This window comes from Somniosus microcephalus, chromosome 3 (assembly GCF_052327205.1).
Source record: "Somniosus microcephalus isolate GS21.2 chromosome 3, FLI_Smic_1.0, whole genome shotgun sequence".
Lineage (NCBI taxonomy): Eukaryota > Metazoa > Chordata > Chondrichthyes > Squaliformes > Somniosidae > Somniosus > Somniosus microcephalus.
This window is the reverse complement of record NC_140989.1, coordinates 307,720,766-307,735,818: the sequence shown is the minus strand read 5'-3', so window position 1 is coordinate 307,735,818 and position 15,053 is coordinate 307,720,766. Positions and strand designations below refer to the sequence as shown.

General features: G+C 47.6%; 1 protein-coding gene across 5 annotated transcripts in view; it reads left to right on the top strand.

Moving 5' to 3' along the window:
- spata6 (spermatogenesis associated 6) overlaps positions 1-15,053 on the top strand; it is a 262,544-nt gene that overhangs the window by 89,192 nt on the left and 158,299 nt on the right. For all 5 annotated transcript variants that reach the window (XR_015077680.1, XM_085982889.1, XM_085982888.1 and 2 more), the window contains 3 exons: positions 7,703-7,751; positions 7,863-7,904; positions 14,185-14,309. Coding sequence is in view for 4 of the 5 variants with exons in the window: in XM_085982888.1 (XP_085839014.1) it covers positions 7,703-7,751; positions 7,863-7,904; positions 14,185-14,309 (216 nt within the window). In the remaining variant the exon portion in view is untranslated. The remainder of the gene's footprint in view (positions 1-7,702; positions 7,752-7,862; positions 7,905-14,184; positions 14,310-15,053) is intronic.

Genomic DNA, 15,053 nt, shown 5'->3' with positions numbered 1-15,053 from the left:
ACTTCTTCGACAGCACCTCCCAAATCTGTGACCTCCACTACCTAGAAGGACATGGGCAGCAGGCACATGGGAACACCATCAGCATCAAGTTCCCCTCCAAGTCACACACCATCCTGACTTGGACTTGCATCGCTGTTCCTTCATCATCACTGGGTCAAAATCCTGGAACTAACTACCTAACAGCATTGTGGGAGTACCTTCACCACATGGAGTGCAGCAGTTCAAGAAGAAGGCCCACAACCACCTTTTCGAGGGCAACTAGGGATGGGCAATAAATGCTGGCCTTGCCAGCGACGCCCACATCCCGAGAATGAATTTAATTTAAAAAAAAAAAAAACCTTTGCTGTCAATTTGAAACGCAATTCCTGGGTGCTCACTGCAACTGAAGCTGCCAGTGTACAATCTCAGCCTCTTGCTTCCCCCTGAGTGAAGCTTCATACCCTATATCCAATCCATCAAGTTTCTACTTTTCCTTCCATAGCATCTTTTCCTTCTGTCCCAACTCACAGTTACCACTACTGAAGAAGACCTTACCCAATCTTTGTCACTTCCATGCCTGACTTCTTCAACACCTTGCTGACCGACACAGCTGCACCCTGCATAGATTCCAACTCATCTAGAGCTCCAGGGCCTGTAATAAGTCCCACTCAACTATCATCCCTGGCCTAGAAATTGGATAAGGCTCGAAAACCGGCGGAGATATCGCCCAGCGCTATTTGCCTGCACCTGTTTAAAGTGGTGCAGGCAGCACGTAAAATTCATGCTGCCTGCTCATCTACATGATTGCAGTGTTAAACTCGCTGCTGTTAGGCTTAGTGCTCAACAGGGGGGCCAATATCGGGTGCAGTCTACTGGCCAATAAAGTTTGGCCTAGGCTCTCTGCACTACTTAAAGGGGAGGCGCTTTGTTGCAGAAGCACCTCAGTCAGTCGAAATGAAGCCATGGCCCAAAAGCCGAGGGAAAGGGCTAGACGATTTTCTGATGCGGCACAGGAGGCCTTGATCTGAGGGGTACAAAGATGCCGTGATGTCCTCTACCCGCAGGTGGGCAGGAAACTGCAAGGATTACCATAAGAGGGATCTGGGGGAGATTGCTCAAGCCATCACTGCGACGAGTGTTGTCCCCAGGACCTGGATCCAGTGCCACAAAATGTTTAATGACATCACATGAGTGGTCAAGGTGAGTGAATGCATCATCAAATGCCATATTCCACCACCTGCACCACAAGCCTCACACACTGCTCAATATACCACACCCCATCACTCATCTACCAACAATCTTTAGCTATCACCACTCATACCTCACAATCATAGCTTTACTTTACCCTCATACACTTACCACTGCTGCAACACTCACACCCACATCTCTCACCATGGACACACTGCCAGCTATTCAACCATGGCAGGCACATCACCCAAGCACATTGCACCATGCTCACTGACACACTTCCCTTTCTCTTGCAGGCCAAGGTGGCTCATAACAGGAGAAAGCAGCAGCATACAGGTGGAGGGCAAGCAAGAATTGAGAACCTGACGGACCAGGAGGAAGCTGTGCTGGCAGTAATTGGAGGGGCATTGACAGAGTCCGTGGTGAGAAGAGAAGTGGAAAGCATTGCTGCTGATGATGTTATGCTCAGCCTAATCCTTCTTCTCACACCTCACTTCCCCCTCATCCCACAATCTCTTCTCACTTACAAGCTGCTGATGGTGTATGCATGGCTATCTGACTTTCCCCACTGCCCCCACTCCCCTCACCACAAGCCGACCCTTGTGCCTTTCTCCTTTTAGATACCCAAGAACGTGGCCAGCCTATTCCTGAAGTTCTGGAGGAGAGTGATGGAAGAGAAGAACTAAACACATTGGCACTGCATCTGACACTCGCAGACACCAGCTCAGAAAATGGCACTGCATGCACGTTACAGGGTAGTATAGAGGTGGCTTCTGCACGTGGAGAGTCAGTGGGCATGAGTGGGCAACAATCAGGCCTGGGGGAAAGGGTAGCTCGGGTGCCAGCTCCTCAGAGGGTGAGTTCGCGTACGAGTTCTGTTGCACAGGACTCGGATGCTGACCTCGATGGGGTGGCCTTCAGAAGAAGGGTGATGGGCATGCACACACAAATGTTTGGTGCAATGGCAAGCCTGCCAGAGAGCCTCTTGTCAGTGTCAAGGAGCATGGAGGAGTCCGGCTCCAACATTAGATGGAGTTTTACACAGAGCTTGGAGCCCATGATTTCCAGGATGGAAATGCTCCAACAGAAGGCTAGGAATGCTGAGGCACCGCCCCGGGGGAGTGGCAGTGGCTCCGTGGAGCAAGAACCTGCTGTTCTCTGTCAGGATGACAGCATTCGTACTGCCACTCTGTCAGTGCCCTTGCTGCTGCCCGTCATCCAGCCAGCCCAGACTGCTGCCGCCCATGCCGAGGTGGTGCAGTCTACAGCCGGGCCTTCCAGGTCCACAGCTGCTCGAGGTTGTCCTACAAGGCCATCTGTAGTCTCCCCCACTGAAAGTCAGCAGCCTTCCACCAACCATGCTGCAGCCACTGGGGGAGCACTTCGTTAGAAGCGCTGGAGTAGGAAAAGGCACACATGTTTTGTGGTGGCTCTCATTTCAACTTTGTGCCCAGGAGGACACTGTGATGCTCTGTGACAGAGATGGGGAAGTGGTGTGCAACTGGGATCTGGGGTTTCATTCGCTGGAACCGGATTCTGATGAGGTGCTCACGGACAGCCCGTCCGGAACGGCTATCTGCTGCCTGCCTCTTCCCTTCCTCCTCCTCCTCTTCCTTTTCCTCCTCCTGAGGTCGTCCCGGAACCCGTGGTGGCAAAGGCTGCATGTTCATGATGGCGAAGTTGTGGAGCATGCAACATCACCACGAAATGGGACACCCGCTCCAGCGTGTACTGCAGGATTACTCCTGAGCTGTCAAGGCAGCAGAATCGTTGCTTTAGCACCCAGATGGTCTGCTCGATGACGTTCCTCGTGGCAGCATGGCTGTCATTATATATGAGTGTTGGCCATGAGTGGTGGGGTTGCGGAGAGGAGTCATCAGCCAGATGCAGAGCGGATAGCCCTTGTCTCCGAGCAGTCACCCTCGAGTTTGGGCTGGAAGAATGCTGGCACACCGGACTGGCGCAGGATGAAGGCATCATGACTGCTGCCAGGATAGCGGTCAGTCACCATCATGATGAGCTGGGCGTGGTTGCACAACTGCACATTAAGTGGATGGTAGTCTTTGCGGTTAGGGAACATCTCAGGATTGGTATATGTCGCCCGCAAAGCCACGTGTGTGCAGTCGATGGCACCCTGCATCATGGTGAAGCCCACTATCCTGGCAAAGCCATATGCTCGCTCATCCTGCTTCTCTCTGTTCAGAGAGAGACAATGAAGTCCCTTCTGGAGTAGAGAGCCTCTGTGACCTCCCAGATGCAGTGATGGATGGCGAACTGGAAGATGTTCGCTATGTCTCCCGCTCTAGACTGGAAGGATCCAGTGGCGCAAAAATTGAGTGCCACAGTAACCTTGCACGCTCATCCTGCTTCTCTCTGTTCGGAGAGAAGACAATGAAATTTCTTCTCCTGGATTAGAGAGCCTCTGTGACCTTCCGGATGCAGTGATGGATGGTGAACTGGGAGATGTTAGCCGTGTCTCCTGCTCCAGACTGGAAGGATCCGGTGGCACAAAAATTGAGGGCCACGATGACCTTGAGGGCCACTGGGAGAGCCGTCGTTGCCCTGCTCTGAGGCTGCAGGTCTAGTTGCAGGAGGTGGCAGAATTCTCTGACCACCTCCTTGGTGAAGCAGAGCCTCCGAATACACTGCTCCTGGCTTAGGTCCAGGTAGGAGAACTGCTCCCCGAAGACCCTAAGTGGGTAAGGCCTCCTGTTGAGAGCCATCCTCTCCCTCCTCCTCCCTCTGCGAGCATCCTGTCCTCTTCTTCGCTGCCTCTGCTCCATCTCCCTGTCATACTGAAGCGCGAGGGGGACTGCAAGTAGAGCCCCCATGACAGTGAGCAAGTGGTGTGAGCAGAACCCTTTAAATGAGAAACAAGGTGTCCTCCACTTGCAGCAACACTCCCTGTCACTTCAGCAACTTTAAATAGCTTTAGAAAGCTCTAAACAGTTGCACAAACATAGACAGAGCCAGTAGAAAGAAAAAAGCAAGTCAGCTGCAAGTTGTTGATGATCCCTTTAAATAGTGCTGCTTGGGGGTCCTACCTGCTGCTGAACGCATGGTTAGCTGGTCGTGATTAGAAGAGGGCCGGCGACGTTGACAATAGCAGATCGTGCATCGAATCAGCGTTGCACACTCATTGACGTCACGATCTACTTCATCTAAATATCTGGGGTGTGCGCAAGCAACGGCAGAGCTACCAACCTCCCCAAAATGGCGGCTGCTGTGGGACCCGCCGGCGGCTACCATTTTTTCAGCAAAACTGGCCTTAACGACTAGCGCTAATCCTCTGAATTTCGCAGCCTCTGTCTTTGCTGATCTCCACTACCTTGTCCTCCAGTGTATTGATTTCAAAATCCTAGTCCTAGTCAACAAATCCCTCCAAAGACTCGGTCCAGCCTACCTCTACAACTTTTCTTGCCGCATGTTCCAGCTTGCACCCTTCACTCTTCTGACTTGAGACCACTGTGCATCCTCTCTCTGCTCAACCTTTGTTCATCGTATCTTTGCATTCTGGAATTCCCTTCCGAAACCCAAACTGAAACGCCTTGACACATTTCTTCTCATCTTTAACACTTTCTCAAATCCTACTTTTTCAACCATGTCTTTTATCACCGTCCCTAACTTTTTCATTCATGTTTGTTGTCCAACTTTCACACCCCAATCCCCCGCCCTTCCAGATAATTGGCTTGAGACACTCCATTATGTTGAAAATGCTATATAAGGGTAAGTTGTTTGAATATAGATGACATTAACCTACATTTCTGTTTGCTTTTCATTTTAACAGATAACATTTTACAACAGTGCAGCACTTTTACAAATGTAATGAATGAGATTCAACAAGAATTTTTGAAAATGAAATAAATGTACATTATTTGTAATTAACAGAGAAAAGCAACATTCAGAGAATCATAGAGTTTATAGCACAGAAGGAGGCCATTCGGCCCATTGTGTCTGTGCCGGTCAAAAATGAGCTATCCAGCCTAATCCCACTTCCCAGCTCTTGGTCCTTAGCCTTGCAGGTTATGGCACTTCAAGTGCATATCCAAGTACTTTTTAAATGTGATGACGGTTTCTACCTCTACCACCCTTTCAGTCAGTGCATTCCAGACCCCCACCGCCCCCTGGGTGAAAACATTTCTCCTCAACTCCCCTCTAATCCTTCTACCAATTACTTTAAATCGATGCCCCCCTTATTGACCTATCTGCTAGGGGAATTAGGTCCGTCCTATCCACTCTATCTAGGCCCCTCATAATTTCAAACAGCTCAATCAAGTCTCCCCTCAGCCTCCTCTGTTCCAAAGGAAACAACCCCAGCCTATCCAGTCTTTCCTCATAGCTAAAATTCTCTAGCCCTGGCAACATCCTTGTAAATCTCCTCTGTACCCTCTCTAGTGCAATCACATTTTTCCTGTAATGTGGTGACCAGAACTGTATGCAGTACTCTAGCTGTGGCCTAACTAGTGTCTCATACAGTTCTAGCATAACCTCTCTGTTCTTGTATTCCATGCCTCAGCTAATAAAGGAAAGTAACCCGTATGCCTTCTTAACCACCTTATCTACCTGTCCTGCTACCTTCAGGGATCTGTGGACACGCACTCCAAGGGCCCTCTGTTCCTCTACATTTCTCAGTATCCTACCATTTATTGTGTACTAGCTGAAGTGCCCGGCGGTGCCGAGGCTTTTTCGAGGGCATGTTGTTGTTGGAAGAGAGAGAGAGAGCGCGACTGGGGGGGGGGGGGGGAGAGAGAGAGAGCGACTGGGGGGTAGAGAGAGAGCGACTGGGGGGTAGAGAGAGAGCGACTGGGGGGTAGAGAGAGAGCGACTGGGGGGTAGAGAGAGAGCGACTGGGGGGTAGAGAGAGAGCGACTGGGGGGAAGAGAGAGAGCGACTGGGGGGAAGAGAGAGAGCAGGTGGGGGGAAGGGAGGGTGGGGGGGGAAGGGAGGGCGGGGGGGGAGGGAGGGGGGGAAAAGGAGGGGGGGTGGGGCGGGGGGGAGAAGGGGGGGCGGGAAGGGGAAGCTGGGGGAAGGGGGGGCGGCGGGGGGGGGGAAGGGGAAGGGGCGGGGAAGGGGAAGGGGCGGGGGGGGCCCAGGCCGAGAGCCCCGCTCTCCGAGCCCCGCCCCCCCCCCCCCCCCCCGGCCGAGCCCGATTGCGGCTCTGAGAGACGGCCGGCGGCTGAGCCCCACCCCCCCCCGCCGAGCCCGATTGCGGCTCTGAGAGACAGCCGGCGGCCGAGGCCCGCCCCCCCCCCCCGCCGAGCGCGGAACAGAGACGCCGCGTCTCACCTGCTCCTGCTGCGCGCGTACCCTGACCCTCGTGGCTGACGCCGTTGCCCTGGGTAACGTGACACGGCGGGGGGGGGCGGGTGAGGAGCTTAGCAGAAGCGCAATCACCTAGCTCGGGCCTGGCTGGGCAAGAAAGGCGCAGGCTTTGAGGCCTAAGAAAAAAACGGGGAAAGGTAGGAAAAAGAATGTTCAGGTTAGGTTTATAAATGAGTGATTTTTTTAAAAACAATTTAATAAATTCAATTTTATTTTGGTGGAAATGTATATTTGAAAAGAAAGACGCAGAAAGCAGGAAAAAGAATGGAAGCAAGATGGCGGCGACTCACCTCGGTTCAGAACGATAAGGCCCGGCCACACATGCACCGATTGGCCCGGCGGCACACGCCAGCAACCTGGCGTACGATTGGTCGAGCTCGAGGTCACTCTGTCGCTAATGAGCGGATAATGAGATGCTAATGAGCGGAATGTTGAAGGTTTTTGGGATACCGTGGGCGCGATTTTAGCCCGGCCGAAACGTAAATACGCTTAAAACCGTTTCGGAAGCGTAAGCTTTCTTTGGAGGTAACGCGCGCATAGGTACGCCCTGTAACTTTCGAGCGCGTAGCTCGACAGACGCACACGCGATGACAGACAGAATGACAATGACAGAATGACAGACAGAAGTACCAATTTATATATATAGAATATAGATCGATTCCCTTGCCTTGTTAGCCCTCCCCAAATGCATTACCTCACACTTCTCCAGATTGAATTCCATTTGCCATTTTTCTGCCCACCTGACCAGTCCTTTGATATCTTCCTGCAGTCTACAGCTATCTTTCTCACTGTCAACCACATGGCCTTCACGAAACCTTCACAACAAACAGAAGTCACTATCATTGTGAGATCAGCTGTATGATCAAAGCAACCCAGAAAAAGGGTTAAGCAAATGAGCCCTAACCTGAAATTTCTAATAACTTAGTGCATTGCCTGAGTTAAATTAATTCTGAAAAACATGGTACAAATGCAGCAGTTTGCTCCCCCAAGCAGTAAGCTGTTCCTATTGACCATTTCAACAAGCTCCATTTCAATTCAAAGATTACATTAGTCCAGATTCATAATTCTTCTCTAAACCATCATCACTAGGTATTTCAGGAAAAACAGTTAGCCTCGAATTATATGTTTCTCGATACTCGAAGATTATATCCAAGTGATGAGTAATTGTGTTATTTGTAGTTGATTTTCTTTTTTCTTTTTTATATAAACACAGAGCTTTCCAGAAGCCATGAATCCTGGGGATGTTGCAAATATGCTGGAAAGTAAGAACAATGCATTAGTGATTTTTTTTTGTGTTTTATGCATGTACACGTCTAACACTCATTTATCATTTAATTAGTACTGATGTTATCTTACGATTCCTTTCTTCACAGTGGATACAACAAAATTTGAATTGATACAGCTGACTCCGCCAGGTACTATCAAAATTTGCACAAATATCAATATGTTGTCAGTTACTATTTGCTCAATGGGAATATATTTTCTGAAGATTGCTATCGTCTAGTAAAACACCACTGCCATTTAACATACATAGTCATGTGATGCTTATTTTGAGATCTGGAAACACATTTCTCCCTCATAATATAAGCTGAGAACAAAACAATGGAAAAAGTACTATTGTAAGGGAATGCGTTATGTGTGTAGAAACACAGACACATATTGCTTACGTCATGTTATTTTATTAAAATGCATTGAGTTCCTTCATACTTAGATTTGAAAGGAAGATGGATAGCACGTACAAAGTCCTGAAATGGAAAAAGGAAAATGAAACTACCTTAATGTCTCATTGAGTTTATCAAGTGAATAGATGAACTGTACAGGCCAGGAAGGTATTGGGTAATTTCACATTCTGTGCTAAGATCTCAAATCGCAATGAGAATGTTATAATTGGCCTCAGAATCCCTGGGTTAGAAAGACAAAGTCAGCCAGGTTCTCATGATTGCTGTAAAATTACATGCTTGGCATATGTGTAAATGTTTGACGAATACAGGATTGAGCCCCACTCTGATGCATTCTGTGATCCACACACCATCAAAGCACATATCTGAACAATGACAGGTTGAGGTAGTTATTGAAGGGCAATCACTGCCTGTGGAACCATACCCCAGCAGGCAATTAAGTAGGGGAATTGGAGGAACAAAATTAAAATAGAGACAAAAGGAAAGAATGGAATCTGATTAACTTTGTATTTATTCACTGACTACCTTTAGGTGTGAATTCCTGCAAAGTGAATGTCGCAACAGTCACCATATTGAATCTAGATAACTTTCAAAAGTGAATTTCTATGAATGAGATCAGGTAAAACTCTTTCAAAAAAAGATGTCCAACCAATATTATAATTTAAAGAAACATTTCTGCATTCATTGGTAAATCCATGCTTCCATTATTATATGCCGTTTAGGCACCTTAACTTCAAATGGAAATTGATGTTTTGGAGAGAAAACAACTAAGATGACTCGGACTTAACCTCAAGTTGTGAAGAGAGACTGAAAAAACTGGAATTGTTCACCATACCCTCTTCCTTTCCCAATTGATGCTAATGTATACCGTGGTACTATTTCAAGAGTGTTAGGAATTCATCTCCTGTACCTTGCCCAAGTGGCTATGTGTGAATGTCATCAGGTTATTCAAGCATGGCGGACCGAATCCTGTTGTCACCAAACATCCACACGTGGCACTTTCCAACATGATTCAGGAGACAGCAACTATGACAACAATTTGTAGTTTTCTAGCTTAAATTTAATAATGTCCCAAGGCACTTCACATAGGAGAGTACAATTGCTGAGTAGTTCTAGAAACATTAGGATAGTTCACTGAAGGCACATTTAAAAACATAGGTTTTGAGACAAATGCAATGAGAGAACTAGCAAAAGGGAGTTCCAGTAAGTAGGGCTGAGGTGGCTGAAGGTTTCGTTGCTAATGGAGGAACAGCTCTGCTGCCCATATCCTAACTTGCACCATCCTACTCACCCATCACCTTTGTGCTCGCTGACCTACATTTGGTCCTGGTCCTGCAATGCCTTGATTTTAAAATTGTCATCCTTGTTTTCAAATCCCTCCACGGCCTCTTCCCTCCCTTTCTCTGTAACCTCCTCCAACCCTCCGAGTTCTCTGTAACCTCCTCCAACCCTCCGAGATCTCTGTGCTACTCCAATTTCTGGCCTCTTGCGCATCCCCGATTTTCACCATTGACGGCTGTGCCTTTAGCTGCCTAGGCCCTAAGCTCTGAAATTCCCTCCCTAAACCTCTCTGCATCTCTATGTCTCTCTCCTCCTTTAAGATGCTCCTTAAAACCTACCTCTTTGACCAAGCTTTTAGTCATCTGTCCTAATATCTCTGTATGTGGCTCAGTGTCAAATTTTGTTTGATAATGCTCCTGTGAAGCACCTTGGGATGTTTTACTATGTTATAGGCGCTATATAAATGCAAATTGTTCATGTAGCGGAGATTGGAGTCTTTGGACTAAAGGGCAGTGGCTGACGCATAAGGCTGAAGAAGCTTGCAGAGTTAGTCTTGGGCTAGGCTATGAAAGGAAATGTAAACAAGGGTAAGGATTTTGATTTCAGTGTGTTGGAGGGAAGGGACCCATGGAGGTGATAAGGATGATGGCCTCAAATTTAATCCCCATCCTCCCCGCCCCCGCGACAGGTGAGAGAGGATCGGTGGGGTGGGGGTTAAAATATCGGGATCGAACAAACCAACTTCATTCTGCCCATTTAAAATTTAAGAAACACAAATTAGGCCATCGATGAGGCTTCCGCAAAAGCCAGCGCGGTTCTAATTAACATTCAAAAGACATAGCCTGATGACATCATCAGTGCCGCAACTTGAACTTAAATTGAGGCCTTCTTCAGTAGTGGTAAGGGTAAGTCAGAAGGAGGCCTGCGCTATGGGATTCCCAGTAGCAGATCAGAGGTCGAAGGTGCTGGCTGGCTAAGGCAAGTGCTAAAGATCTGCTCCTTTTAGTACTCCTTGTGGCTAGAAGGAGCACGATTGTACCCCTAAGTCCTCACAAGGAACCCTTCGGCACCCCCCCACCCCCAGCCTCAATCATGGCTTCAATGTCCTGGCTGCCCCCCCCCCCCCCCCCCCCCAGCTCGGATCATGGCCCTGGTGTCTTGGCATCCCCCTGCCAGCCCCGATCACAGCCCTGATGTCCTGGCTCTGTCGAGCCATCAACCTACACCTGGCTGTGGCTTCCTGCTGGCAGCGCATGCCCCTGCTGGCCAGCCAGGCTGTCAACCTGGCCACCTGGTGGGCAGGAGTCTGCAGAAGGTTATTTAAATGAGGCCCTGCCATTAAGATCGGCAGGGCCTCCACGTCCCCGGCCTTTCTGGATTCTTCCCAAGATACCGTGCTCCCCCACACCCTTCCTGACTCTGCTAATAGCGGGGCCTTTATATGGGACCTGATGCTGATGATGATATTTGAATGAGTTGAGTTTGTGTAACCAAAGCATGGATAAATGTTTGAGCAAAAGTGAGGTAGATGCAGAGTGCGAGTAATTGTTCTTGGTGAAGGGGAGAATATTGGGTTTGAAGCTCAGCTCCAAGTTGATCAGAATACTGAGGTTACACACCTGATTAAGAAACTAGGAAGAGGATAGAATCAGCACTGAGGGTACAGAGATTTTGGTGGGAGCTGAAAAGTTTGGATGATGATTTTGCAATATTCATTTGGTGAAAGTTTTAGCTCACTCATGACTTAATTAAAAATCTGTCAGAATTGAGATGGACATGCAATCAAAGGTGTTACGAAGAGGAACCCTAGGTAATTTTTTTCTGGTTCAGGGCAGTGAGGACAATTGTAGTGATAATATGGCCACTCTGGCTGAGATCAGCTAACTTATCACAGACTGGGGATCCATTGTTGTTATGTAACTTGAGGGCCCCGATTTTACATTTACGTAGAATATATAGCACAGAAACAGGCCATTTTGCCCAACCAGTCCATGCAGCATTTATGCTCCACTCGAGCCTCCTCTTATCTTTCCCCATCTCACTCTATCAGCATAACCCTCTATTCCCTTTTCCCTCATATGCTTATCTAGCCTCCCCTTAAATGCCTCTATACTATTCGCTTCAATCACTCCCTGTGGTAGCACACCCTCCACCCCGCTCCCAACCCACCTTCCGATTAAAAATCCGGCCTCTGTATCTTCCCTACCAAAACCTTTCATAATTTTAAAGACCTCTATCAGGTCACCCCTCAGGCTTTTTTTGAAGAGAAAGGAGACCCAGCCTGTCATCCTTTCCTGATAAATATCACCTCGCATTCTGGTATCAACCTTGTAAATCTTTTTTGCATCCTTTCTTTTTTTTGTTCGTTCCTGGGATGTGGGCGTCGCTGGCAAGTCCAGCATTTATTAGGCTTGTTTCATTTCTTGTAGATTCCCTCCCTCGTCCTTCTAGTTTAAAGTCTTTTAACTGATCCAGCTTTGCCAGAAAGGGGTGGGTGAGCTGCTAAAATTGCAAAAATTGACTTGCTGCCCAGTTCCTGCTGACCTCTTCCTAGCCCACAAGGAAACTATAAAAAAAAATTCAATCCTTGTGTGTCCCACCCCCTCTCTGGGCCTGCTGATCCTTGGTGTTGGTGCTCTTGGTAAGAATATTACCAGACGCCGAACGCATGACTGCACGGAAAAATCTCGAGGTCTGAATGGCATCATTAGACCCCGACTTTCGAATTTTAATGAGGCTCTCGCCTGCCCAAAACGCACCTGTTAAAATGGGACATGGCGCAAAGTTGACGGGAAGCCGGTGAGATGCACATTGCCACAAATACAACCCTCTGCATGTCCCATTCTAGTTGGGCATGGGGGTTTTAAATCAGGGCCTTTGTCTTCTTAATCCTGAAGGAATAATGCTCACTCATTCTTACTTTCTGCCATCCTTTCCTGCACCTCCACCACAGCAATGGGGACACAGCTAGAGGAAAGGTGCTGTTGAGGTGGAGGACCTGGGAAGTTTGCTGCCCCTCGTAACGTATGGCAGTGATGATGAGGACCAGCCCGCTCATCATTTGCAGCTGCTGCATCCTGACTCATCCTCCTCTCTCCCAACCCCCTCGGACTTACCATCTGCCACACTTACTTCTTCTCTCCCAGGCACAGGCTCCGAAGGGGATTAGTTAGTGCTAGTGAGGAATTAGCATGGAAGAGTTGGTACCGGGTGATTCACTGAGCACAAGGGACCCGAAGGAGTGGGAGTGGCAGTGTGGGAGAATGTGCCACCGCCTTCACTGAAATATTTATAATGGTGTTGACTGACTTCCAACCAATAATGCTAGAAGGTGTAAAAGATTGACTGAGTGGTAACGTTTGTCTGCTTACCCCTCTTATGGTAGATTATCTAGTTCTACCACTCAAGATACATAGCAGATTGATTAAGGACCTGGTGTGTTGCATTTCCCATCCCTTCACCCTGAGAAAATAGCTTTCTGTAGCTTAACTTGATGCCATTGTAGTGCCTAACTTGAGCTAGCCTTTTACATTAGCACCTACGAAAAGAAAATCCAGGTGACACATTTTGTACAGTCATATAATGTACTTCAACTATGTATAATTTAATCCTTAAAGAATTTATCACAGTTAAGTGAATAGCTTAGCTCAGTTAGTAATGCTCTTGCCTCTGAAACAGAAAGTTGTTGGTTTAAGCCCCACTATAGACTTGAGCGCAAAATCTAGGCTGACTCTTAAGTGCAGTATTGGGAGAGTGCTGCATTGTCGGAGATGCAGCCCTTCAAATGAAACATTAAACCGAGGCCCTGCTTATCAGCTCAAGTTGGATGTTAAAAATCCCATGCAATATTTGAAGAGCAAGGGCTTCTGCCAGTGCTCTGGCCAACATTTCTACTACAGCCATCACAAAAAAGCAGATTATCTGGTCATTCATTAAATTGCTTGTGGGATCTTGCTATGTGTAAATTGACTGCCACCCTTGCCTACATAAGAACAGTGACTGCACTTCATAGGTAAGCCATTGGCTGCAAAGCACTTTGGAACTTCCTGAAGACATGATAAGGCACTGTATGAATGCAAGTTCTTTCTTAGTTGTGCAACTGCATTGAGTTCACTTTACCTACCAATATAAATATTAAAAACATCATACCATGATTAAACGCGATGGCTTTGCTTTATGATGCATCGGGGTTTCCTGTGGGGTTGTGCAGTTCTTGCATCTGTTTCCTTGTAGCTTGATGCCAGGAATGGAGATGAAACTGACAGGATATTGTCACCTGCTGGAATTCCTGCTAGTTCTGCCTCCGGTACCTCCAAAGTACTGTACAGGCATACTCTTACAGGCATACAGTAATTCTCTGCGTTTGAACTGGGACCCACAGGGGTGCTTCAGGTTGGTTTTATAGATTGTGATAGTAAAGATTTTAACCAATATTATCGGTCCTTGTAGAAAGAGGCTGATTTCTATTCTTATCTAGACTCTTAAACTGCACCAGCTGGCTGTGTCCCTGTGCAAGTGTCCACCGTCGAATATTCCTGCTCCCCACCCAGTGGGCACTCTAACGGTACCAATACTGGTGTGGGTATCTGCCAACATTATTGTCTGATCCTGGGAATTCTGATGGAGTCTGCACTTTACTCTGCAGCACGTTAGTAGTCCCGCTCTGCCATTGTTAGAGTGCTGAAATGGGATTACAAGTTTTAAGGCCTGATTTCTTCAAAATATTTCTTTGCAGTGGGTGAAACACTATCTATCTACGAGCAGAACACCAGGGAATTTCTTTATCCTGGTCACAGGCTAACACCAAGCTATCCTGGGACAGACAGAGAGCTGTTGATGAAGAGATCAATTGATTTTCCTGTAAGTGAGTATTGATGTGCAGTTAATACATAGTATCACACCTCATGTTACATAGCAACATAGGTTGCAAAGTTTCATTCCACCAAATAAAAACCTCATAAATCCAATTTTTAAGTATTTGGGGGTGAATATAAAGTTTATCAAGGTTAGAGATGGCTCTACTGCAGAAGGGAACATTTTGCACTTTTTGCAGTGTCAGCATCAAGAACTCCAGTCAGGTATATCATGTTAGAGGCAGAGCAAAGCTTATTTTACTCTGATAACAACATCACCCCACTGCACGAGTATGACGTGTGCATTTTATACAAAGAGGGCAAAGCTTTCATCTGACTAGTGGCCTGGATTCAAACCTAGGTTCCAGAGGTAAAAGGATGGTGTGCTAACCTATTACACCACCCTCTACATCTGGTGAATCTTTTTAATAGTACAGGAAACTTTGTGCTATCCGGCACCGACGGGACCGTGCTGTTGCCGTTCCCTCAAAACTGCCGGACACACCAGCGCTGATGTTGAAACATACGGAGATTTTCAGCTCCGTGTGAATCAACAAACCCTGTTGCTTAGCAACAGCTTCTAAACAATCGGCAAGCATCTCTGTAGCGTCTCTAGCTTAAGCTGTTGCTTAGCTACAGACCTTGCAGAGCTTGACTGTTGAGAAAAAAGCAACGAAAAGAAAAAAAAACCTAACTAAACGGCTCCTGATTTTTGCCGGTGGCTCGAGCTTGCCGGACATTTAGCCTCTGG